General features: G+C 45.8%; 1 protein-coding gene across 2 annotated transcripts in view; it reads right to left on the bottom strand.

Annotated features, from left to right (window-relative positions):
- Lrrc1 (leucine rich repeat containing 1) overlaps positions 1-26914 on the bottom strand; it is a 164881-nt gene that overhangs the window by 70533 nt on the left and 67434 nt on the right. For both annotated transcript variants that reach the window (XM_052187781.1, XM_052187780.1), the window contains exons 3-10: positions 23523-23601; positions 19738-19827; positions 6991-7047; positions 6752-6815; positions 6346-6420; positions 4099-4243; positions 1489-1607; positions 246-329 (exon numbers count right to left, since the gene is read on the bottom strand). In XM_052187781.1, coding sequence (XP_052043741.1) covers positions 246-329; positions 1489-1607; positions 4099-4243; positions 6346-6420; positions 6752-6815; positions 6991-7047; positions 19738-19827; positions 23523-23601 — 713 coding nt within the window. The remainder of the gene's footprint in view (positions 1-245; positions 330-1488; positions 1608-4098; positions 4244-6345; positions 6421-6751; positions 6816-6990; positions 7048-19737; positions 19828-23522; positions 23602-26914) is intronic.

Here is a 26914-nt window from a genome sequence, read left to right as displayed (position 1 = left end):
TCATTCTCTTTGGATCAAAGTATCAATCTCTTCGATTTAAGTGTTATCGATGTGCCTTTCTCAACTTTCTTTAACATTGCTGACAATCATTTCTGGGAATCAGTCTTCCAACCAAGCTCACACTCATGACTTTAAGTGTACCATACATCTCTTAAACATTGAAAAAAAAAGAGCCAATGCTCATGGGCATTTCTGATCCTTTACATGTAATAATTATTACCGTTTTTTTTTTAAGCAGTACCTACCTCTTTTGGTAATGACACTAATTTATTCCTGTCTGCATTCAAGTTGCTCAACTTCTTAAGTTTTCCAATGCTCTTAGGTAAAGTCTGTTAAAACAATACTTTTGTTATTAACTGATAACTATTTTTTTTAACTTAGCTCAACAGAAAAAGCAATAATTTACAAGAACTTTAGAAGTATCAGCAAAAGGAAATAGCTTTTGAATACCCAATATCTATAATGGTCACTTGGAGATGTGTAATTAAGTATTCTGAATTTTTGTTGATATGATCGTATATTTGAAAGAGAATAAGTGAAAGGCAGAGACGAGGAAAGGTAATGCTCTTCCACTCAGGCAAGTGCATACTCACACCCTCAAGGTTTATACCTGCTCTGCACGCATACCAGACCACTACAGGTGGATGGCAGCTTTTGACACGTGAAGGCCAGAATGACGTTCAGGTGCCATGAGGTGAGGGGAGCAGAAAGACTCAGGTAGACACGAAGAGAGCTAAGCAGGGCTGTGTGCACAGCAGCGCCATCCAGCAGCAGGCTGGGCTCACGGGGGCTAACATCACAGTCGAATCTGAGGGTGACTACTGTGGTAACTTTTATTTGTAAGGCTAGAACCACCGCGAAGGCAGGAAACTTCTGCCAGGCCTAAGGTCTCACTCTTCTTAGGCCGTCTCTCACTGTTCTTTCCACCTAAGAAAAAAATATTGCACTCACCAACACAGAGAAAGGGGAAGCAAGAAGAGAAGACAAGGAGGAAACACGGGGTAAAGACGCGTGACCAAGGGGGACAGTGAAGAGAGTGCACAAGACAACTGAGGAAGAGGAGGCAAGCAGAGGGACTGACAGACATAGCAAAGGGAGAGCAGGAAGGGAGCGGACAGCAGAGATGGCGGCCACCGTGCAGATGCACCCTGGGGCAGGTGGTGCGTGCACTCTTCGCCCTGGTTAGGGAGAGGAAGCTGCCTCCAGTCCTTGTTTCTAGAGTGCAGTTAGCAGTGGTCTCCTTCAAAGTTTTCAGACACCTTTCTCCAACTCAGAAGACAGAGCAGTCTAAGCATCCAAACCCCAGGGCTTTCCCCGGGGGAGTCGCCATTTCCTCTTCTGGATCCTCACACACCGCAGACATATACAGCTTACAGGGAGACTTCTCTGGGGGTGCGTGTGGTGTGAGCTCAGTAAGCATGCATGCTTTGAGTGTGGAGTCAAAACACTCTCAGCTTATGTAACTGAAGTTGGTCTTCAGGCACTTACCAGGAGCCGGTTTTCTGTAAGAACTAATTCCGTGAGATTTTCACAATCCCCAATTGCTTCAGGCAACTGTGTGAGTCTGTTCTGATCCAACTTCAAGATTGACAGCTTCTTTAGTTTTCCTACAAAAATGTCATTTAAACTCATTAGCCGTGATTCTTTGCCTAATCACCACTTGGGCTTTTTCCCCTCTATCTGCTATTCTTTTTCGTTTTAAATACTTGTTTGTTGTTGGGTTTTTTTTTCTTCAGCCAGCTTTTCAAACTGTATCAGTCTCATTTAGATCACTAAAGGTTGAGAGTCAGAGTAATTTGTTCGGTGCATCAGAAAGTCGGTAATTAGAAACAAATCATTTTGCAACGGCTAACTAGAGAGACTGAAAACCTGAAATCTCACAGTTGTCTACTGATGCACTTAACAAGAGTTAACATGTAAACTTAAACTTAAACAGGAGTTCTGTGGATGGAAGGGACCCTCATCTCATCTGTCATCCTGACTACAAGAGCTGAGTAGACACCTGTGAATGCAACAGCTCAGTGAAGACCCGAACTGAAGAAGTTCTGTGTGTGCAGAAGAGGCAGAAACTCCAAAGAACTTCTGAACAGGAAGTCTAGACAGATGCCCAGAGGACAAGAGGAAAGAAGAATGAGTCCAACAGCCACCTCTGAGCCCCCAGGAAAAATAGAAAGAAAAAACCCAGACCCTACATCATTCAGAGCCTTCCTTTCTGCTGATGTCAGGGAATCAAACAGCACCGGCATCCTCCACTGCCTACTGAGACCCTAGCACGACATCTCCCCTCCCCACTAAATGAGAAGATCCCAAGTAGAAACATGAAGCTGGGCAAAGAGAAGTGGCGGAAGAACTATTTGATCTTGGGCGTTGCTGTGGGGCAAGGAAGGCCTGGTCAACAACTGGCTCATTGTGCAGCATAATCAGTAACACACTAAGCACCCCGTGGGTCTCCGCAGGGCCTCGCTAGCAGAAGGCCTGCCGTAATACCCAGGGTACAGTGCAGCTTGACACGCCTTCTTAAGCTTATCCCCACCTGCAGAGTGCCAGGGAATGGGGTACTTGTTTCTCCAGGAAGAATCACAAAGTCATCTGTAGCAATTATGTCTGTTTCTGTTAAAGCTTTTCAAATGAACCTGAGACGTGTGATCCTCAGCAGTTTGCCCATCTGAACTACGGGACACACTAAGTCTGTGACAGAGGGCTCCCTCTCCTTCTGCTGCTACAGGCAGCCCTGGAATGCCCACAGTAGGCCAGCTTCCCCTTGGCCAATTCCTCCTATTCCAAATCCAGCCTCTCCAGCACAGGATGCCATATAGGATTCTGAATGATCTTTTCTATAAACCCGAAAGCCCCATCCAGTTTTCACGGGTACTAGCCAAACATGTGTCTGTAGCCTAGCTGAGGGCTGTCATCAGTCCCCATTTTCCTATGACCTTGGTCTCATTCTTCTTTACAATCTGTGGTTAAACAGGTCCTTAGAGGAACACTGTGATGGGGCCTCCGTGCATTTATACTGCGACTCTCCCACCTCTCACGCATGCGTGCGTGCATGTGGGCCTGAGTGTTTTTATTGATTCTGCTTTCAAAAATTCAGATTATATAACTTTCTATCTGAGAAATTCAAACAAATGAACAACAACTTAAAAAAAAAAAAGCACATTAACAGACATTTATTTTTCTCACAGAATTAGTAGTACATACAAGGAAAACTTGAAAACCACTACTTCAAAAAACAAGTTCAGGACCTTGTTTATCAAGACAAGAAACAGATATGATAAAAAAAAAATTTCTCACGGCTTAAATAACACATTTTCTCCATCTCATTCTGTACTAACTTCTCGAACTGGTCTAAGTTCCTTTACAAGAAAGAAAATGGGGTGGGTTGGTACAAGCAGGCAGATCTCCAGGAGCCTGAGGCCAACCTGCTCTATATAACTAGTTTCAGGACAGCCAAAGGTATGTAGTAAGACCCTGTCTCAGAAGGGGAGGGGAGGGGCATGGGAGGGGGAGGGGCGGACAGGGATAGAGAGGAGAAAGGGGAAAGAAAGAAAAGAGGAAATACCTGCATTATTTTGAAAGGAAACACCAAAGGATGGTTAAAATCTGTCTCCTAACATACTGTAAAAGGGTCACCTCTATCACTGTCCCTTAAACGCAATTCCCCAATGTACTCTTAGCAAGAGGCCCAAGCCCAATGCATCTCTTAAGTTTTAGTGATGTCTGTCTGAGTTATGCCCTCATGACCTGTTTAGGATGCTGATAAGAGACGTCCTAGTGATTGTGCATTTGCCTTAAACACGCCCTCTTATTTTGATTAATCACTTTTATAATTATGGATAGTAAAGATACGAACCAACACTTGAAAGTAACAATATTATAGGTTTTGCCAAATCGGGATGATATAGATAGATGCATTTGAAACTTATACTACATTAAATATTCCCTGCTTTCCTTCTTTAAAAACGAACAAACAAACAAACAAAAACCAACAAACAAACCCCCTCCCCCCAGGCGCTCCATCCCAGCCCGGGGCAGAGGGAGCTCTACGCTCCAGAGGACAGCAGGTGGACTCGGGGTCTGGTTCTATTCAATACTCACCGATGCCATCAGGAATTGTTTCTAGCAAGTTCTGGGAAATGACTAAGTCTGTCAAAGAAGTCAGGCCGCTGATTTCCTCAGGAAGTTTTTCTAGCCTGTTTTCAGAGACATCTAAGCAGAGCAGGTTCTTCAGATTCCCTATTTCCTGTGGTAACGGCACAGAAAGAGAAACACAGGCTCGAAGTTGCACGGCACAAAGGAATTTGCTATGGGGGGGGGGGGGGCGGGGGGAGGCTGGGGTGAGCGGGGGTGTCACAACCCAACCCCAGCTCCACATCCCAGCGTCATGGAAGAGCTGGAGGATGGGGCGGGCGGGTGCCGGGAAACAGTCTCCTGAGCGTGCACTCCAGAGTTCGCCCGATCAGAGGTGGGGACCTGCACAAGAAGAAGCTGGGCAGTACAGACTGAGCAGGGCTCTGGAGGCTCACCCCAGTGAGGAGCTGCTGGGGAAGGGACATTTCTTCTTGAGAATGCGGCCCAATGGTGGGTAGGCCCACACCCATGTGCACAGGGGTAGCACTGGACTCAGTGGGCCTGGCAGGAAAAGGAGATAAAGAGAACACGGAGTTGTCAGGCAGGAAGCAGGATGAGGGAGCCGGAGGAAGGGAGGGAAGGGGGGCTACGGTCAAAAGACAGTGCATGCATCTGCATGAGAGACTGTCTTTAACAATCCTGGTACTGCGCTACAGAGATGGCTTGGTGATTAAGACAACTGGCTACTCTTCCAGAAGACTTGGACCCATCCCTAGCACCCACACATGCAAGTGTACACCATCAGGAACGACAGTCCCAGGGCCTCCCGTACCTTCTTTTAGCCTCCAGGGGCTCTGAGCAAACATGACGGTCATACACATGAAGGCAAAACCACGCACACATAAAATACTAAAATGACATAAGATCGTTTAAGGTCTCAGTTCTAAGAATGTTACTTTAGCACACCTCTAGGCATAAATACATGAGTAAGTTTCTGGACCCCTTTCTGATGAAAACGACAAGCTCTGTGAATCACAGACAGGGAGAGTGAAGGAGGCTTTGGGTTAAGTACACTTGATATATAGGCAAATGAGACTTTCCAATAAGCACTTACAGAAGGACCAGTTGGAGCGCCGATTCCTTCGTGGTTAGAATGCCATATGTCCCATGGTCATTTACTCACATCTGCACAGACACACGCTGTCCCCTTTTGTTGTCAGGTGGCTAGTGTTTTACCACACTCCTGATATTCCACAGTACTCTTGCCCACCCAAGAGTTCTCTCCTCAAGGATTCTACATACGCTCCAGCGCAATCTAAGCATCGTCAAAGGCCACAGCAAGTTGCTCCTCTTTCTGAGCTGCGGCTCGCACCGCAGAAGTAGAGGCTAATTAGTTTCTCGGCTCCCTAAGTCAGTTAAGTGACATCACAGTAACCCTGGCAGCGTTGTAACAGTGACAACTAAACTTTTGGATGAGTGCTTCCTTCTGGCGTCAGACTTCCTGGCCTCCATCTGTCACTCCCCACCCACAGCTCACAGCCCCATCACTGCCGGGCCAAATAGTCAAGTGGGCAGTGTGAGAACTGCTTTAAAATATGACACCGCCCACACCACGAAAGGCACAGTGTCTTTGAGCACTCAAGATTCAAACTCTGCGACAGAGGAGGAAGGAAGTGTGGGGAAGGAGTGTCTGTTGTGAAGGGGGTGGGGGTGGGGGGCTTTTCTATGGAGGATTTCTCATTTGATCTCTCTGAAACTACACCCGCCTGCTGGACACCACTCAGGTGCCCTAGGCCCGTGGCTCATCTAGAACATGGGTGTCACAGCTGTCAGCAGCAGAGACCACGAGGCACACCAGCTCAAACTGTGAATGCTCTGAGGATGCTGGGAGCTCTTAATATTGCTTTCACATCAACCACCATAGGGGAAATGTAGTCCAAATTACCCCGAAGCACTTGGGCACATCACTAAACAGCAGCAGAGATGTATACTGCCAGAATTATGGCCTTTGTAATGTACCAATCTGCTGGGCTTGACACAAGTTATACTGGGTAGTAAGATGAGAAGAAAGACTTTTATGTCTTTTATGTAGTTTTCAATCTCCCGGTGGCAAGATGTACAATGGTGAAAGCTCAAGGCCTGTTTCCAAATGTGCTTTTGAAACAATGTTTCTTGTCCTTGTGATCCTCTAGAAAGACCCACAGACACAGAGAACACACACAGTCTACAGTTGCTGCTATACACTTCTGGAGACACATTGAAGTTCCCACTAACCTGAGGTAATTCAGACAGTTGATTTCCATCCAACCAGAGATCCTTCAGATGCAGGAGCGCCCCAATTGATTCTGGCTGAAACAAAAGGTAACATTATAGTAACCAGACCCCAGACCTCCATCTTCCAATATGGAAGGAGACTCATCAAATAGGAACAGGGTACCACAGCCGGGTTCGTTGTCATATCAACATTGTCCCTGAAACTGCCCAAACCTGTCCCCAGTGCTCAGACCTCTAGTCCTGACTCTCCCCAGAACACATTTCTTAACCACTGTGAACTGAAGTACAATTCTTGAAAACAAGTGTTTTCAAGCTGTGCTTGAAGAAACACATCTCCAGTGACTCCTCAAAACCATCTGTGATCTTAAGGACAGAGAAGCATCAAATCTCTGGGATACACACTTACCAAATTATAGATTTCATTGTTTCCTAAATCAAGTTCTTCTAGTCTCCTTAGCTGGGTAAGAGAGCTGTTGAAACAACCAACAACAAGGAAAACACTCAGGGACACTGAGGCAAGCTGAGGAGTAAGACACTTTCTTTCCTGGACTGGTTTCTAAAAGCATGGTTCATTTGGGTGGGGCAGGAAGGGCTACATTTCCAGGCACTGCACAGAACCCCATCTTATTTTCCCCAGAGACTCACTCAGGAAGATACGTAAGAAGATTCTCTCTCAGTTCCAGTGAAGCCAGGTTATAGAGACTAGAAATGCAAAGAGGAGACCGGTGTTAAGAAACCGCCTTCAATATTCCCACTCTCCTTCCACTGCCCACATATCCCACATGCTGCTCTTATTAAAACCTTTTCCTGTTACTGCTCAGGATAAAAATATTTACCACTACCACCCAACATAATCTTTACTTTCCAAATTTCCCTACAATAGCATTGGTAAAAGTACAGTTTTTTAACCCACAAATCCCTTATACATTAGACATGTGGAAATAACTTACTAGCCACTAAAGCCGACCACTCCCTGAACTGAGAGAAGCCAACCGTGCGCCTCTCAGCTTCAGAATGATAAAAATGTGCTGTCATAAGAAGAATGATACCTTTCATCTCAAGGGACTAGGAGTTCTTATCAGTGAAGGATCATACTTGCTGTAAGGCAGAGTGCCTTAGTCTGTCTGATGAGATGGCTCAGTGGACGAAGGTATTTGCCACCAAGCCTGATGACATGACTCCACGCCCCCTCCCCCGGGATCTGCTGGTGGAAAGAGAGAGCCAATTCCTGCAAACTGTTCTCTGACCTTCACTGTGGGTGGCATGCTGGATCTCCCAGTCAAGGAGATCCTCATGTACACCAAATGATGCTATGTAAACCTTTGCCTCCCGAGTTATCCCTGCTTGGTTAACAAAGATGCCTACAGCCTGGGCTGGGCAGAAGAGATGGGATGGAGGTTCCTCAGCTTGGGGTTCAGGCAGGACCCAGAGGAGAGCGAAGAGGAAAAATGAAGGAAATCGCCACAGGATAGGCGAATCGTGAGGGCGTGACCCCGAGGGCTGGCCTGAGGGAGGGAGTAGGGGCAGCCCAGGTGGAACAGGGCAAGCGATATCTCGGGGATCGCCACAGGAAGGACTACAAAAGAGCACGGAGGGCTGACATCTGCTCAGCTCTGGCACTTTTAAGCTTATTATAAATCTAAAGGCTCTGTGTCTCTTTATTTGAGAACTATATGATCTAAGTGGAGCAGAAACCCTTAATAGATAGATTCAGGCAACAAGGGTGTGTAGCCAGTCCCCAGAATAGCAATAACCACAGCAGCATGCCCCAGTCCAAATCATTGTAATAAATTATGAATTACATATTTCTTATATTTTATTATCTATAAATATATCTTTTTTAAAAAAAAATTAAACTAAGGTGTCTCACCTACGGAAGCCAAGTGCTCTACCCCCCACAGCCATCAACCATCAGGGAAAATATGTCCCCTTCATTTGTCCAGGATAATACAGTAGGAGTCTGACCATACAACTGACTTAATACTGGGGCTATGCTGACACTGCCCTCGTCTTTGCTGAACCCCAGAATGGCACTCTTTGCAGCAAGACTCTCGTGCCTTTCACATCTAAGAGCCAATCAGGACACTACACTACGGAAAAGGCGGACCGTCTCCCCTGACAATGATTACCTGGAACAGAGTCAGTATGTCACCAGCACAAGTCCCACACACGGAGCCACCTGAGCACTGCACGGCACAGAGTCCACAGAGCGAGAGACCTTCATCTCACAGGCACGTGGGCTCTGTGCCAACCCCAAGTAATCCTGCAATACCACTTTAGCAGCATCTAGATTTGGAGGGATTTTATTCCTCAGCATACAGGAGTCAGAAGCTACATCAACACTAATCTGCCTTAATCTTTTACTCTGTCTTTCCAACAACAAACAACAATACTAGGACCACATGGGCTAAAAGGCTGCTTTTATAATGCCAGACAGTGTAAATATGATAAATACACTGATACAAATATGTATCTGTACATATATAAATTCTCAACATTTGTTTGCCAAAATTATTTTTAACTATACTGTGGACTGTTTAGATTCTGTATCCTGTCCAGTTAAAACTGAGCACAGGCAGGGCAGGGCAGCAGTGAAGGAGACGCTGCTCTTCCAGAGGACCTGGGTTCGGTTCCCAGCACCTGCATGCTGGTTCACAACAGTCTCTAACTCCAGTCCCAGGGGCCCCAACGTTCTCTTCTGGCCTTCAAGGGCACTGTGTGCATACAGTGCACACGCGTACACCCATACACATAAAAATAAAACATGTAAAACTGAATTGAAGTGTTGATCAAAGGACAAAGTAAACAGACAAAGTTGTCAAATACACATGATCCAAGAAAACCTAAATCCTTGCTTTAAATAAGCAATCATGGCCTGAATCTGAGTGTGCTCCCAACAGAATGGAACTAGCCGGAAGTTCTAGTTTTACTTCCTTCCAGTGACGTGTTCATGTGGAAGTACTGCCATGGGGGGCTGGGGAGTCAAGGGGCACTCTATCCAGTACTGACCTGTACAACACGAATAACTGCACTGAAAGGGAAAAGCCAAGATTTGATCTCAGAGACATGTGTTCATGTCACTGCACCAGCATTACTGGAAAGGAGGTAAGCCCTTAGCTATGCTCACTTACAGTTTTTAAAAAAATAAGTCAGATTGAATTGTCATGTTACCAATTCAACACTCATTACTTTCATATCTATTTTTGACAAACTAAGGACTGATCAAGGAGGAAAAGCCCTTTACTTCACGAAATTTCACTTACTAAGCATCATCAAATGCACTTTAGGATTTTTAAAACTCTTAAAAATTTTTTAATTGTGTCTTGGTTTGTGTGTGTGTGTGTGTATGTTTCCAGTTAAATATTAAAACCACTTGTCATATCTACTTAAAGCATATAAATGTATATGCATGCACACACACATATACATAGTTTAAATGCAGTGACTCCACTTGGGGTGATAATACTCCCCCCCCCACTTGGGGTGATAATACTCCCCCCACTTGGGTTGATAATACTCCCCTCAAGAGTCATCAACTATTGTGGATGCCAAGAAATGCTTGCTGAAAGGAGCCTGATACAGCTGTCTCCTGAGAGGCTCTGCCAGAACCTTACAAATACAGAGGCAGATGCTCACAGCCAACCATTGGATTGAGAGTGGGGTCCCCAATGGAGGAGTTAGAGAAAGGACTGAAGGAGCTGAAGGGGTTTGCAACCCCATAGGAAGAACAACATCAACCAACCAGACCCACCTCACCTCCCCCCCCCCCCCCAGAGCTCCCAGGGACTAAACCACCAACCAAGAAGCACACATGGCTCTGGCTGCATATGTAGCAGAGGATGGCCTTGTCAGACATCAATGGGAGGAGAGGTCCTTAGTCCTATGAAGGCTTGATAGATGCCCCAGTGTGGGGGAATCAAGGTGGGTGTGGTGTGGGTGGGTGAACACCCTCATAGAAGCAGGAGGGGGGAGGGGGGATGGGATAGAGGGTTTCTGGGGAGGGGGGGACCCCCACAGAAAAGTGGGTAACATTTGAAATGTAAAAAACAAAAATGTCCGAGAGAGAGAGAGAGAGAGAGAGAGAGAGAGAGTGTCATTGACTAACAAAACCCCAAGTGCTAGGCATGGGGACCTTCGTTTCCAGCTGTTGGTCAGAGGAGTCCACGTAGAGTCCCAAAACAGTCCAGGCTGTGGCTGTCCCTTGTGGTTGCCTCCAGAAGTCAAAGGTAGACCCCTGCTGCAGAGACAGCACACACTTCAGGCACAGGGTTTGGAGGACCTGAGCTGGAACTGACCCGAAAGCCTCCTCCCTGAGGATTAATGCAAGAATCTGCAGGAGCATCGCTCAGCCTCCAATGGAGGAGATCAATCACCAGCCCTACACTGCTGTACAGCCCACAAACTGCAGTGACTGGCCAGATAAGATGTCTCCAAGGGGACAGTTGTCACATTGATATCTTAGGGGTAAGCAACAGCTGCGTAGGTGAGCTAAGCCACTGTCAACCAGAGGGAATTCATGTTTAATACGGTAAACATAGCCAACCACCATGGCTTGTGACCTTGAGGAGAACCTATTACTGCCACCTCCCTTAACCAGGGTAGTACTAACTACATCTGTAAGCAACAAAGATGCCACCATGACTTCAGAAATTCACAAGTGATCAAAATACAGAAGGCAGTGGGGTACCCGATCACAACTGATACGTCAACAGTACAACCCCTATACTGAAGGCTCAGGGAATACAATGGGAGAGGGGTCAGAAAAACTGGAAGAGCCAGGCAGAGGACTAGGTTGACTGCTGCAAGACAGCATCTTCTACATACGACAGGGAAACTGCATCCAAGACAGCTTAACAGCATGGCACCTGATCAAGATCTGACCAGGTGGCGTGCCAATGCAGATGGGAGGGGATCTCAAAAGGTCCCACCCCCTAGATAAAGACCTACAGGTGACTGATGGCTGCTGAAAGAGAAAAATCAGTCTTATCCAGGGATAAGAACCCATGAAGTGTCCCAATCTCCAGTGGTCAGCCCTAAACAGAAATGCATACACATAGGAAGAGTACTTGATAGATAGATAGATAGATAGATAGATAGATAGATAGATAGATAGATAGATAGATAGATAGACAGATAGATAGATAGACAGACAGATTTTTTAAAACAGGCTGTGTGTGTGTGTGTGTGTGTGTGTGAGAGAGAGAGAGAGAGAGAGAGAGTGTTGAAGAGTTGTGAATCTGAAAGGAAGCAGAGGAACTTGAGAAGAGTTGGAAGGGAAAAATAAGGGGTAAAAATATGTAGATACAATACTTGCATACATAATTTTCAAAAATTAAAATACCAAATTAAAAACATATATATTTAAAAAATTATCCTTAAATGAAAGTACATGGTATACTTACTATGCATGTCTAATACCCAGGCAAAACCACTACTAAGATGCCTACAAACTGGAGGCAGAATTCCTACCCTAAACAGGACCCCATCTACAACCCCAAAGCAGCTCCTAGTTTCTATGTTTTGGAGGGGGAAATGCGGATAGAAAAGACACAGCAACGATGCGGACTGAGGTAACCCATGGCTCTGCATGCCTGTCACCCCTGCTGAGAGTTTCCGGTCGGTCACTCGGGCGCCACATCACACTCAGAAGCAAAGTCGGACTTATACTTGCTGCTAACATATGTACAAATAATGGCCTTTCTGGGGCAATGGCTCCCAACAATTAAATATAAAGATCCAGACATCATAATCAGACTCTGCAACCTCATGATGAAATCCACTCTGAGTCTGAAAAGCTCAAATCCTAGCCTGTTTGGATGAGATATTTCATTACTAGATCTCAATGGCTTCTTATACACTGTGTCTGTTAAGGTGATTAGGGCTTAATACATTTTCCTTTCAAATTTACAAGGCTAGTTTCTGAAAACCTTGGGACATCCCTTGTCCTTAGTTGGCTATGTTACAAGAACACAAGTCCAGTCAGTATCTGCAGAGAGCTCACGGCACTCACCTCTGCCAGTGAAATCTGAAAGGTCTGACCCCAGGAAGGAGAGGCACTGGCATGGCCATTTTGTACCTTACATACACTGTAATTCATGACTCATAAAACATGGGGCAGAAAACAAAGAAAAGGCTTTGGCTAGAGTCTCCTCTCTGAGGCCAACACTCAGTATAATCTGGACAAGCCATTTCAGTGGGAAGACAATGAACTAATGTTAAACCACCATGGGCTGGATTCCCATTAGCATCTTGTCTTGGAATGTGCTAGACCCAAGTACAGGACCTACCAACCGGCTGTCGAACACGATTCTCCAGACGGCTGTGGCGATGTAGATCTGTGTAAAAGCAGTTACACACCGACACAGAAAACAATCTCTTTCCTCATCCCCCAGAACACAGCATTAGCAGTCTCTCTGCTCCCACCAAGGCAACACATTCAAGCAGCAGCTCATCTCTAACAGAACCTACAAAAGAATGTGCCGCTGAGGAGCGGGGTGTGAGAGCACACGTCTTTAGTCCCAGCACCCAGGAGGCAGAGACAGGAGGATCTCTGAGTTTGAGGTAGCTTTGTGTACAGAGCTAGTTCCAGGACAAAAAGACACAGACACAGATACAGACACAGGCACAGGCACGCGCACATGCACACACACATACACACACACACACACACACACACACACACGTGAGCGTGCAAAAGAAGAAAATAAAAATGTGCTACTAAGAGAGGGGTGTTACTAAGCTGGGGAGGAACTTTCAGCAAATAATATTCTTCAGTCCATGGTCTGAAGCAGGCCAGTTGAGAGAACTCAACATGCATCTATTACTTCAGTAAAGGACACTGTTGCCAACACAGAAATCAAGCATTTTTAATAATTTATAAACATGATAAAAGTTAAATATTTAACATATAGAAAGCATTAATTTTTAACAATTCTGTTAGCACTAATGATACTGGCAATTTACTGCTTTACAGGGAAAGAAGCTGAACATGTCTCAGACAGCTGGGGGTGAGAGGCCAGGAGTCACTGCGCATCTGCACTGCAACTGCCCCAGTATTCTGCTTCCCACTCTGGAGTTGGGAAGTGAGCCTTGGGAACCGGCAATGCATATACATGTATGTGCGTATGTAAAGACATTATATACATGTATCTATCTTTTAAAATCCACGTGTTCAACAAAAGGTTTTCATTCCATACTTATTCCCTTCTAAAGTACCCTCACAATTACTTTCCAAAGGACTTTTTAGCTAGAATTTTCCTTTATTCAAAGATAAGTGGGTATGATTCCAGTCTTTTTAAAAAGGTTAAAAAAAAACCCTGTGTGTGTGTGTGTGTGTGTGTGTGTGTGTGTGAGAGAGAGAGAGAGAGAGAGAGAGAGACTGGCCTGTGTGTAGGTAATGTACAATATCTGCATGCTTCATGCCCATGGAGATTAGAAAAGGACACCAGATGCCCTTGGACTGGAGTTACAGATGTTTGTGGACCACCATGAGGAGTATCGAACCTGAATCCTCTGCAAGAGAAAAGGGTGCTCTTAGCAATGAACCCTCCCCTCCCTGCCATACTGAACTGGAATCTGACACCTCCAGCACATCTGCCACATGCTCTTCCTCAGCAGATCTTTTTTTTTTAACCTTATACATACAGTAGTTTTAAAACTGCTGCACAGTGTCTCATTACCCACACAAATCTTAATTTTAAAAATCATTCCCTATGAAAGCATCTCATCTTTCAATTTTGATTCCTGGCAAATTCAAATTCCACGCAGGCCTCACTCCCCTGCAGGACACAAGAATTACCTCTTGCCACTAGCACTGGACCTGCCTTCAAGCAGTGGCAGGGCACAGAAGTCAAGGAGCCTGCTGGGGAGCAGGGCAAGTGGGGGTGGGGTGGGGTGTGTGCAGAGGGGGCTGGGGGTGTGTGCAGAGGGGGGCTAGTTTCATACAGTTCAGAATAGCGGAGCAGAAGTTATATTCTAAGTTAGAATGGAGGCTGACTGTATTTTTAGGATTCTATTTCAAGGGATTGAATGGTTATTTTAAGAAATTTACATTTTTAAAAAACTGTTTTAAATACTTTTAATCCAATTTGATTCAACCAATTTTCATGACCAAGTTATCTAGAAAATAGAATGAAGATACTTAAACCAAACAAACGAATGGCAATATACTGGAAAACCATTTTTTTAAATGTGTGTGTGTGTGTGTGTTTTAACAATTTGAGTGAAAAAAAAAAACAGAAAGCAATTTTGCTGGTGAAAGTATTTACTTTTGCTTTTAAAACAGTCGTTTATAGCAATCCCCAGACTTCAAAAAGGAATTATTTAATATGGCAGTTTTCTCAAAGCTTTTTCTCTTGTGCCGCACGCACACAGCTAAGCAGCCTGCGTCAGCTACGGCCTGGGGCTTGCTTAGTTCAAGTCCACTGAAATCAAGGTCACCATCTCCAAGGGCAGTACATGCAAAATCCTACCCACATGTTCTAGCCCTGCCTGCCAGAGAACCTAAGGCCTGCCCACTTGTTCTATTTCTACCACCAAATTATCATAATTACATGTTTACTGATAAGAACTATTCAGTGACCAACTTCGGCGCTGGAGAGTGCATTAGCATGGCATAGACATTTCTGCTATTCTAAGCAGGCTGCTCCGCAAGGAGAAAACTTAATCAAAGAAGTAGACCGAAGCCTGACGGTGGTGGCGCACACCTGTAATCCCAGCACTCTGGGAGGCAGAGGCAGGCAGATTTCTGAATTCGAGGCCAGCCTGGTCTACAAAGTGAGTTCCAGGACAGCCAGGGCTATACAGAGAAACCCTGTCTTGAAAAAACCAAATCAAAAAAAAAAAAAAAAAAAGTACACCGAGGCTACCTTTCCTTTTTATAGCATTAATTTAACAACAAGTAATAGGAACTTTTCATGGCCAAGTTACACAGGTTCAAGACAAAATAGCGCACTGCCCAATGCTGGGCTGCAGGCTTCCCAGACCCTCAGCAGGCTCTGCTAGTTCCCACTGGGGTCTTGTGCCCTCCAACCTCTATCCCACCGGACCTCCATCCCCATCCCACCTCCACCCCCCACTCCTCCTTCACCCCCTCCACCCCCGCCCCACCCCCTACCACACTTCCACCCCCACCCCACCCCCACCCAGCATCACTTAAGCACCACAGAGACTGGCTGCATGTGTCTGCTTGCTCAAGGGAGCAAGTCCTGTGGACTGGTGACCTCGGGGCAATTCATCAATTATTAAATTCTTTCTGGGGTGTACTATTCTGTGTTTTTAGCACATTTATGCATGGCACTATGCAAACATTACTAATTCCTGAAAATGTTTACTCTCTTCAAAAGAATCAAAGTCATTCTTGTATGGACACGTTTTTAATTCTTTCTCATATATATAAGTAGGAGAATTCATTAAAATTCAATCCTTCCTCTTCAAACTTGTTCTACCCTCCAGCCTCTAACAACTGCAGCTTCTTTTCTTTATAGACTTGAGCACACTTGCCACTCTGCATAACCGCATTGGATGTGTGTGCCTTTCAGGGTCTGACTTTTCTGTTTTTTTTTCTACCATGAGGGTTTTATGAAGAACACTGCTATGAACTCGCCAACAAATCTGTGTATGGACATGTCTCTAACTCTCTGGATTACATCTGACTAGGAGAATAGCTGTGTTACATGGGAACCAAGCTCAGCCTTGAAAGAGAGCCCGCCCAAACCGCACAATCGGGCTGAGCTGCTGAACGTTCCCACCAGCAGTAGGTAAAGGTTTCAACTTCTCTAGACCTTTGGTGGCACTTGCTACCACGTGCCCTTTAGTAATCACCCTAGCAGATGTAACGGGCAAACGCACACAAAGACTTATGACCTAAAGCATTGAGACCGTGGAAAGGAAGAACCAATAAATGTGCTTCCTAGGAGAAGGATCTGATTTAAAAACAGCAGTATTCTGCAGGGAGCCATTCATTCTGCAGCTGGCCCGACCTTGACCATCCACAGCAATGCAAACACGAAGGTTACTTATCACTGCTCTGCAGAAGAGGCTAACAGTGCTCCACTCCGGGTGGCTGGTGCCAGCCTTGGGAGCAAGGGTGCTATGGGGTTGGGGAGAGAGCACGCATGCGCTTGGATAGCGCATGCCTCCCTGCTGCTGCCAGCAACACCTTATACAGCAGGTCCCTACTAACCCCTTAGTGCATGAATGTTAACATAGCTGCTCCCACTACACTGGAATTAGCTCCAAACTTTCTGGCAAAAAAAGGCAGAGAAGTGAATGTGATAAATGTCAGAACTGGTACTAAAATGAGAAAAGCTTCCCATTCTTCGGCAGATATTTTTCCCTAAAAATAACCCTCTTTCTTCTTAATAGCTCCTTATAGCAGAAAAAAATTAAACAATACTAATAGACAATACTTATTCTTCGTTAGAAGCTGTACTTATCATAGTTACTTCATAAGTACTTTTTACAGCAGCTGCTGAGTCCAGGGCATTGCATCGGGACAGCTGACTGGTTGCGGCAGTCTCTAGAAACTCTAAGCCCAGAACCTAGCATACCTTGCTGTGCTGAAGGAGTGAATCCTGTGTGCTCGGCTGTGTGTGTTCCCTTAACAGGTGAAAAGGAGTACCAATCAAGGTCCCTGCTGTTAATGGAGTGTCACTGATGCAGGTATATACACTGATTGTGGACAGACAGTTGAACACCCAACGCCCAACCTTCTCTGTGTAGACAGAACCGAGGCGATTATAGTACAGGCGTAAGTGACTGCTCAGCGAACCTGTGGGTCTGGAACTGAGCTCACCTCTACCAGCCACGACACAAGGAGAGGCAAAACAGGAGGCTTGTAACCCATACGTGAAGAATATATAGACCTCAGACAGTCTCTAAAGAGCGGGCACTGGATGGATTGTATGGTACATTGGTATGAAAGGCTTGAGTTCTCTGCTTGCTCCATGCACAGATCTACACCACAGTAAATCTGCCTAGCCCATGAAGATACAATGAGTCACAGGCTGTCTGAAACTCAGTCCCCAGATTTACTAGAAAAATGTCTGTGGCGGACTCTTAAAAACTAAAGCTGACCTGACCCCAAGGTCAGCCAAGACCACCCAAGCACTGGCTATCACTTCTCAGAGCAATCTGGGAAGACTTCAACAGAACTCTCTGGAAGCCCAGAGAAACAGCTGAGCTGTAGCAGTCTATAACAAAAGGGTGCTCCCCACACACCTACAGCATGCCTTTATAGTCCCTGCAGTTATTATTTTAAATATAATACACCAATATGATGTTCATATTAAAAATATGACAGGTTTTATTTTGTAACCCCAGATGCCCTGAAGCTCACTATATAGGCCAAGGTGCTCACAGAGATCTTCTACTTCCGGAATTAAAGCTGTACACCACCACACTCAGCTAACATCTTATTAAAAATAAGGATCTCTACAATGTGTGTTCCTGCAACACCACCACTGTCCTCCACACCTAAGAGCACTAGGCTACTGATACTTACTATCTTTATGATACAGTACAGGCAATGCTTAATCATGCTAAACATTTTGCTTGATATTTGGTGACAAAACAATAGGCTAGGAGTTCCTCTCACTTCCTGACTATAAGACTCAAGAGGACAGCTGCAAAGGCAGGGGTAGGCATAATGCTTTTGTGCACTCTGTAAACGTTATCCTGTGTTATTCAAATGCTGATTTCTCTGCCCTCATATCTTGTTTCAATCCTGACAAGGCACTGCAGGAGGCTTATGTCAAGAATCTCCTGTCTCAAGTTTGTGTAAACAAATCTTATTATTTAGTTTTTGCCTTATAAATGATGATCACCCAATGGCTAGGCAGAAGAGAAAATAGGGCAGAACTTCCACCAGCTGGGGGGCGGAGGGAAGGAGGGAGGGAGGGAGGGAGGGAGGAAGGGAAGGGAAGGGAGGGAGGGAGGGAGGGAGGGAGGGAGGGAGGGAGGGAGGGAGGGAGGGAAGGAGATTGAGATCTGCCACTAGGAGATAGGAGAAAAGAGTCCTTAGAGTTCAACAGGCAAATGGAAGGCCACCTTGGATGGGAGGCAGCCAGATTAGGTTATGGGGTTAAGATAGATCATTAGACTGCCCAGGTATTGCGGTGAAGCTTGAAAATAAATCTTGGTCTCTCTGTGTTGCTACTGAAAACTAGTTAGGATAAAGAAATTCAGCCACAGTATTAATTTACTATATACATTTATATTAAAAATAACATTTATAGGCAGGTGCACCTGTTAAGTCACCGTGCCAATTTTTATATTTTCGTCTATTATGGAAGGGTCTTTGTTAAGGTTCTAGTTATTAATAAACTGCCATACTCCCTGCCTTTTTTTTTCTTCCTTTTTTTTCCTCCTTTTTTTTCCCCTTTCTTACAGAGTTTGAACACGGTATTTCTTAGCCGCTCTTATTTCTTCTCTAGGGAACCCTCTGTCCTGTTTGGATCCATGGCCTGTATTTTAACCAGGTCATTTTCCTGACTCTGTTGTCAGAGTTCTTTGTATATTCTGATACTGATCGTCTATCGGCTGGCACAGTCTCCCTCCCACTCCGTGGGCTTCCTCTTAACTCAGCTGATTACTTCCTCTGCTGTACAGCACCTTGTTAATTTTATGAGATGTCATTTGTCCAGTGCTTGCCTAAATTCCAAAGCAATTGGAGGTCAGAAGTCAGTTCTCAGCGCCCATCTCCAGCCGTTCCGGGGAGCCCAACACCCTCTTGTTGGCCTCAGTGGGCACTCAGTGAGTACATGGCATAGATACAGACATAGGCACACACACATTCAAACAAAAAACAAAACACAAAAACAAAAACAAAACCCTCTGGAACAAAACGAAACTCCGAAGCAAACTAGACTTCTTACAAATAAAAGAAAAAAAAAATAGCACCGCAGTTTATAACTATTAGGATTTAGGGACAATTGGACACTGCTGAAATGGCTCAGTGGGTAAACGCATGCTTGCTAAGCAAGAATGGAAATCTGGATCCCAGAATTTATGTAAGAAGCTGGGCGTGGCCAAAGGTTTGCCTGTAACCCCAGAGCTGTGAGGGGGCGGAGATTGGAACTGCTGGGCATGGCTCAGTGAGACTCTGTCTCAAAAGAACAGGGCAGAGAGTGATCGATGACAGAGCAGAACACCACTGTCCCCTGTCCCCTGGCCTCACATGCACAGTGTACACAGGGGAGTGCAGACGGGCAATAAATAGTAAGACACAGGAGCCACTGCACACTCAAACGGAAGGCTGACGTTGATCTTTCTTGAAGGTGACAACCGAAGAATGGGCGACCCCTTGCTGTGTAAAAGCTGGCAAGGTACAGAGCATGAGGCTGATAAACATCCTTTTAGCCCTGGCGCTCACAAGTGTCTGCAAAAACTTACTTTCCAATATTCTCTGGCAGAGACTGCAGAGAGATGTCATTTACAGAAAGACATGTTAAGTTCTGTAGCTCAGGAAAGCTCTCAGGCAACCTAAAACAACAACAAGAACAAATATGTTAACAAGTATAGCAGCGTACACCAGGTATAGCTACAGACATCCCCCGTGCACCGGCCGCAACAGCCGCCTACAGCTGCCTTCTGTTACAGACTTTTGCCCAGTCTTCCTATGTGTACTACACACCCTTAAGCAAAAACAAACGGCTTTGTCCACGTTTTGTGGACAGGCCACGTAGATGATTACTGATGGGGCTATGCAAACACAATCCCCAAAGCGGGCTGATGTGCAGGGTCTAACACAGAGTGGGTGCTCTGGGGGGTTAGTGTTCTATAAGAAAGATGCTGCTCCTGGAGCCAGAACAAATGGGAAGTCCGCTGGGTGTGAAGGTGTGCTCCTTTAACCCCAGGATCCAAAGGCAGAGGCAGGTGGATCGCTGTGAGTTTCATGCACGGTGAGGCCACATATCAGACAAAGAAGAAAATCCTAAGAAACAAACTAAAACAAAAACCTGCCGGGGATGAAAACACTGCACTCATTAAAGAAAATGCAGATAATTTAGCTACTCTGTGAGGGTTTAAGCCACAGGACGGCTGGTAATGCCCACCCAGAGCAAAGGATGGCTCTGCACTGATGGGCCATCAGCTAACTGCTACTGTCTAGCTTCTTTTTAAATTCAAGGTGTCACTCATTTAATGTAATTTTATCTTTCACTGTATAATACATCCAAAAGCACTTTAATATGTCTCAAATTCCACAAATTAGTAAATATTCAATATAAAAATCATTATTTAAATTTTACAAAGAAATTCTAGTTTTAATATTCCTACAGTTACCTGTGTTTTGGGGGAAAATCATGGCTAAAGTTGAAAAGATCTCATCATATCTAAAATGAGATGTAACACACACACACACACACACACACACACACACACATACTTAACTTCCAGCACCAACAGACCTCTGGCTTTAGCAGTGAGCTCTTCACCACTATACTTGTCTTTTCCTTTGTTAGATTCATTTGCATAAAAAGAAATCCTGTATTAATGTTTGACATTTAATACAGGTCCATTTCATAATTCAAAACCAAATCCAGGTATCCAAGAACAGGGTATCAACAGGAATGCTTTGTTAAGATGTTAGGAATAGCTTTCTGAAGACTGTTACTTACAACTCAAAAGACAGAACTTACTTGGTCTGTCTTGACTTTTGCCAGAAGTATATATCCTTTTATGATCTCAAAAGCAGCTAAAATGTTCTTAAAGCAAGTAAAATACATTATTAGCCAACTGGTCCACCTTTCCGCCAGCTGCTCGCAGGAAGAGCAGTGCGTGAGTAGCGTGTGAGTGCAGCATGGGGAAAACCATGGGGAGGGAGGCAGAGGCATGGGGAGGAGGTTCCAATGCTTGCTCCACATTAGCTACGCTGTCTAGAGGTCCGTTCGCCCAGCTGAGGATTGGTTTCCTCAGCCATAAACTAAGTGGGCCACATAATTACCAAGTTACCTTCAGCTCACAGATAACATCTTAATTCTTCACAACAGGACACCTGCCAAACTGAAATGGCTTATCTCTAAGAATCCTGCACAGAAAAGCCAGGATAAAACAGGAAGAAGCTGGGTGTGTGCCAGCTGAGACAGACTATTGTGGAGGCAACAGTTGCCAGACATTAGGAAGAGCAGAGCAGAAAATCAGAAGGTGACTAAAGTGCCTGAGAGGGGAGGTCTCAGCCGCAGGAGAGAACTCCCAGCTCACCAAGCCAGATAAGCTGGCGCAGAGCTTCGTTCACTCAGTTCAGGGAACATTTACCGAGCACTTCCTCCAAGAACTTCAGTTGGAGTGGGGATACAATAATAAAGGAGAGAGAAATGCAAGTCACCGCCTTATTTCTGAGGGGGTCTTTATCAGAGGGACAGCTTCAGTGTAAATTTCAAGTACTACAAAAACACACAAACAGAGCTGTGAATGACCAGAGGGGCGTCAGGGAGCGAGGGGAAGCTTTCTGAAGACCTGAAGGGTGGTGGAGGGGTTGGACCTGCCAGGAACAGGGAGCTCGGAAATGAACAGTGCTTCACTGCTGCTCAGAGTCTGGCCGAAGCAGGTGAGGACAATCTGGGTAGACACGGTCCAAGCCCAGAGCGCTGAGGGGGCTCTCAAGGCCAGGGATGGGGGAGCACTGAGTTTTGGGGCTAGGACACTCTAGAGGTTTTGAGACAAGGGAGGAGTGTGTGAAGGGAAGCAGGAAGGACATGCACTGGAGGACAGGAATGAGTTAAGAAAGGTGGCAGGTTTTACAACAGACAAGATTATTATCTTTAAGTTATAAATGATAAGAGTACCAGTCGCTGAAATTCAAAAGAGAGAAAGCAGAAACACTGTAAAAACACAGTTAATTCTTGGCAGTGAGACATGGGTATAACAAAACTAAACAGGAAATAGTTCTATACAACAACGAGTCTTAAGTTTGAAATGACAGAGATGAATCCAGTTCGGTTTCAAAGAAGGGAAAAGCCATGTGCGTAGCCTTCAGAAAGCCTACGAATGGACTCCATGGACCAGAGAAACCTCTAGAAGACACACCTAAGAGCTGCCTCTTCATTGCCTTATGGGCACCGATTTATTTATCCTGACAACACAGACCCCTGAAGGCAGGTGTCATGGACTCCCAGCTCTACCACGCCACAGGGACTCTTGAAAATGCCCCCCAGCCACACCCAGACAGGGCTCTGTGAAACACAGAGGCAAGGGCAAGGGCAGACTGCACTGCCTTAAGGAGCAAACGGGGCAGGTGGCCACACTGAGAACCACAGCCCCAGGGAGCCCCACAGCTACTGCCAGAGTAAGGGAAGTGGCCGGAAGAGCTTCTCTGTGAGCGTTTCTTTCTATAAAAAGTTGATATTATAAATGTTTCATTACTGGACTATTAACAGCAAGTTGAATAAGACTTTTCAGGCTGGGGATATACCCACGTCAGTGGGAAAGCACACGTCTAGTAATTACCCAGGCCTAAAGTCAATGAAGACAAGCAACTTCCTGGGTAAATGTGCTGGAGTCTCTCTGGTCTCAGCCTTATCCCAGAAGACGGAGACAAACTGGGAATTTATTTTTAGTTTATTTTTTTTACATTTCTCTCTCTCTCTCTCTCTTTCTGTCTCTGTTCTCTCTCTCTCTCTCTCTCTCTCTCTCTCACACACACACACACACATTCTTTCTTTGTCTCTGTCTCTGTCTCTGTCTGTCTCTCTGTCTCTCTGTCTGTTTCTCTCTCTCACACACACACACAGAGCACATATATGTGCCACGGTGCACGTGTGGAAGTCAAAGGACAACCCACAGGAGTCAGTGCTCTTCCATTGTGTGGGCTCCAGGAACTGAATTCTCACCGCCGCCAGCCTCGCTGCCACGTGCCTTTACCTGCTGATCCAATTCTCCTGCCCAACTGAGAATGGAGAATTGTTCAAGTTGCGATTCTTCATGCTGCTTCAGAAATGTACTCTTTAACTCTTGCCTTGTGCTGTCCTCAGCGACTCCATCAGTACCACAGTGTACCTTGCTCCATTGCTTACTTGTCCCCCCGCCCCCGCTGTTTATTTATGAATATGCATTCGGAAAATCGGTTGTTTGGCAGAGACAGCGACCCATCGGGAACCTGTTACATGCACCACTTGGCTGTCTGTTGTGCTTGGCTGTCAACCATGCTCGCCAGAACAGAATGTGAGTAGAAAGGTTACCTGGTGAGTGGGTTTCCGCTGAAGTCAGCTACCTGCAGCGCTTTACAGAAGGAGATGCTTTCTGGAATTTCAGGTATATCTGGAGGAGCAAACAAAGTCCAGCAGCATCGTTAACATGTCGTCATTTTCAGGACAACCCAGATGCTGTTACTTCATTCGAATATGGCCCCGGCTTGTTCTCACAACTATTTTTCTACATCTCTTCAGAAAATATGCTCTCTAAGGAAGCACATTAAAAATGTAAAGGCCCAAGGAACAGAGGTTCTAGGTTTAATGTTTTAGCTCACACAGTTGAAAAGGTGCCAACAGATAATGTCCTCTGATGTGTGAGTCAAAAGATGGTCGGGTGTGAATGAGCTGAAGAGGTCTGATTGATATTCCTTGGCTTCGTGTGGATGAAGTGAGTCAGAGGCTCAGGGAGACTGGAAGGCTGGAGAGGATCTGCAGTGTAGACCTAACCCTCCACAACAGGGGGCACAGAGAAGACAGGCCCTTCTGCACTTGCAGTGGGGGTTTCTTGCCCTCCTACTCCAAGAAACAGACTTGTGAGATGGGACGTTGCACCTCGGAGGAGCCGCCACTGCTTCTGGCTGTAGGCCAGACCTTACCGCAGGAGCCATGGCTGCCCAACTGGACAACTTGAATGCACTGGGTCCAGCTGGATCCCAGAGCAGCAAGGGTCAGGAGGCAGCACTGAACCACCGAAGGCCAGGACAGTGCACTTGTCCTAATGGTCTCACTCCTGCAGACCTTTGGTATTGGGATCATAGTGTTCCCAGGAGTGAAAGAGACAGAAAGCCCAAGTTCCTGCTTGAGCTATAGAGGCAGAAAAGGTGTAGAATAAACAAGCAGCTGCCTTGAATCTCTGCAACAGACATTCACGACACCTCAACAAATTCCCAAACTTCAGCTAGTTTATGGACCCAGGGCCCCGTGAATGAAGGGGAGGCCATGTTTGTTTGAGGAACGCCCCCACTGCAGTAGCAGAAAGCATTAGTACTCCTTTCCTATCTTACTCCATCCTTCCCTTTAAGACTATGAAAGGCCGTTTATCTGGGGAAAATCAGGTTTTTCAGGGCCTCTTATACACTAGCTCACAACTGACACTGATCTGAGAGCCTGCCCCTCTACCTCAAGCACGGTGGCCCTCCAGCTAAGGTAGGACCCCACAGAAGCAGGCGATAGGGTGACCGCAAATTCATCGTGTGGTGACTCCAGCTGCAGCTGTTGTAACAGATGCTACACTGAGGCCCTCATTTGAGCACCTATTGATCTTGCCAGTGCTTTTATCAATACTCACCCCCAAGGACCATGAGAGCAGTGTCTTGACTCTCCTTCCTCAAGGGTGTTATTAGTTCTCCAGTCCTCACTTAGTCCACAGGGATTCTGACCACTGGTCTTTTCCATGTGGTATCTATCACGCAGCCTAATTATACTGATGACTTTATGCTGTGGTGGCCAAGTGAGTAAGGACGAAGCAGCTCCCCTGAACCTGTCAGGAAGCCTACGTGCACCCAAGGACAGACAATAAATCCAATCAAAATGTAAGGACCTTCTGCCTCAGTGACAGGTCCAGTGGCATTGGTTATAGAGAGACGCCCCTTCTAAGGGGAAAGATAACCGGTCTACCACCAAGAAAGAAGCACGGGGTTGCCTGGGCCTCCCCGCACTCTGGAGGCAGCTCAGCCCCCCCTGTGTGTTACTCTGGCCCACATACCATGGACCTGGAATCCTGCAAACTGTAAGCGTGGCCCAGGACAGAAGGCAACTCTTCAACAGGTCCCTGCTGCCGTGCAGGCCTTTCTGCTCCTTGGGCTCAATGAATCAGGAGACCCATGGTAACTGAGGTGGCAGTGGCAGACAGAGATGGTACTGGACACCTCACGTGGCCCCCACAGTGAGTCTCTGCAGGTGACACCTAGCAGTGGACAGCTGTAGCATTGCAACTCCTGTCTGGGACACTCAGAAAGGCAGTGATGAAGGGAAATCCTCAAAATGGGAAAAAAAAAAGTTGGGTAGTGCATGTAATTGTCTCCCACTGATGTGCAGGTAAACAGTCCTCTGTGAGCTGTGGCCATGTGGCTGAAGGGCAGGAACCTTGAAAGAAGCAGGGTTAGAAAACTGGTGAGTAGAAAACTGAGGAGAAAGGCAGCTGAGAAAGAGATGCAGACAGCTCTGTGTAATAGCAAGGAACACAAAGATATTTGTATCACATGTAAATTTTGGACTGAAGGCTAACCTCGGCAAAGGAGAGCAATGCTAAGTAGCTAGGATGACCCACTCTATGGATAGCAGTCAACCTCTTTCCCTGACTATCCCTGTCATTGCCCAATGTCCACATGGACAAAACAGCTATGGTGGCAGGGATGGAAGCTATGCACGGGTTTAATAATGTATGCCTCCACTGTCAAAGGTAGGCCAAATACATCAGCTGCAGAGACCAATACTGAGCCCCAACTCAGTATGGGGTGATAAGCCAAGTTATCTGGTAGTGGGCTTTATCCTTAACTGGAAGGATACCAGATACTTCTGAGTGTGAACTTGCCTTCCTGTGTGTAGTTCTTCTGTCAGAATTACCATCCATTGACTCACATAATGCCTTACCACAGTCATTCAGTCATACCCATACAGCATTGCTGCTGACCAAGGGCTCCCTTCACAGCCAAAGAAGTGAGGCAGTGAGCTTATGTATCCTGAAGCAGTTAGCTTGACAAAATGGTGGACTGGCCTTTGAAAGACACAGTTACAATGCCACAGGTAGCAATAGCCTGAAGGTCTAGGGTTCTCCAGAAGGCTACACCAGCATCTATTATACAGCATTGTTTCTCCTCCACCCAGGACTTATGGTTTCTGGAATTGAGGGGTAGTAGTGGGGATAGTAGTCTTTGGTGACCCACTAACAAAACTATTCCTTGACCTCAGGCTCTGTTAGCCAAACGGTTTGATTCTAGAGGGGGTAATATTCCTGCTGGAAGCACAACGATGCCACTGAACTGGAAACTAAGGCTGATCCCCTGGCCACTTTCAGTTCTGATGCCTTTGAGTCAACAGGCTAGAAATGAGTTAGTGTTAGAAAGGATGATTTATACAGGCTGTCAGGAAGAAACTGGACTATCCCCCCCCCAACACACACACACACACACACACACACACCGCAAAAAGATATATCCAGAATAGAAGATATCCGTGATGGTGTCTCTTGGTGGTATGATCTCCTATGATTAAGTCAGTGAGCAACTACAATTCCAACCTGGCAGCGATGATAAATGGCCCCAAACCTATAGAAATGGAGGTATGAGTCACCCCTCCAGATGAAGAACCAAGCAAGACCTGCTGAGGTGCTTGTGGAGAATGAAGGAAAAGCAGAATGAGTATCAGAAAAGGTAGCTATA

Source organism: Apodemus sylvaticus, chromosome 7, assembly GCF_947179515.1.
Source record: "Apodemus sylvaticus chromosome 7, mApoSyl1.1, whole genome shotgun sequence".
In the NCBI taxonomy this organism is placed as follows: domain Eukaryota; kingdom Metazoa; phylum Chordata; class Mammalia; order Rodentia; family Muridae; genus Apodemus; species Apodemus sylvaticus.
Note: the sequence above shows the minus strand (reverse complement) of the source record. Positions and strands in the feature narration are given on the sequence as shown.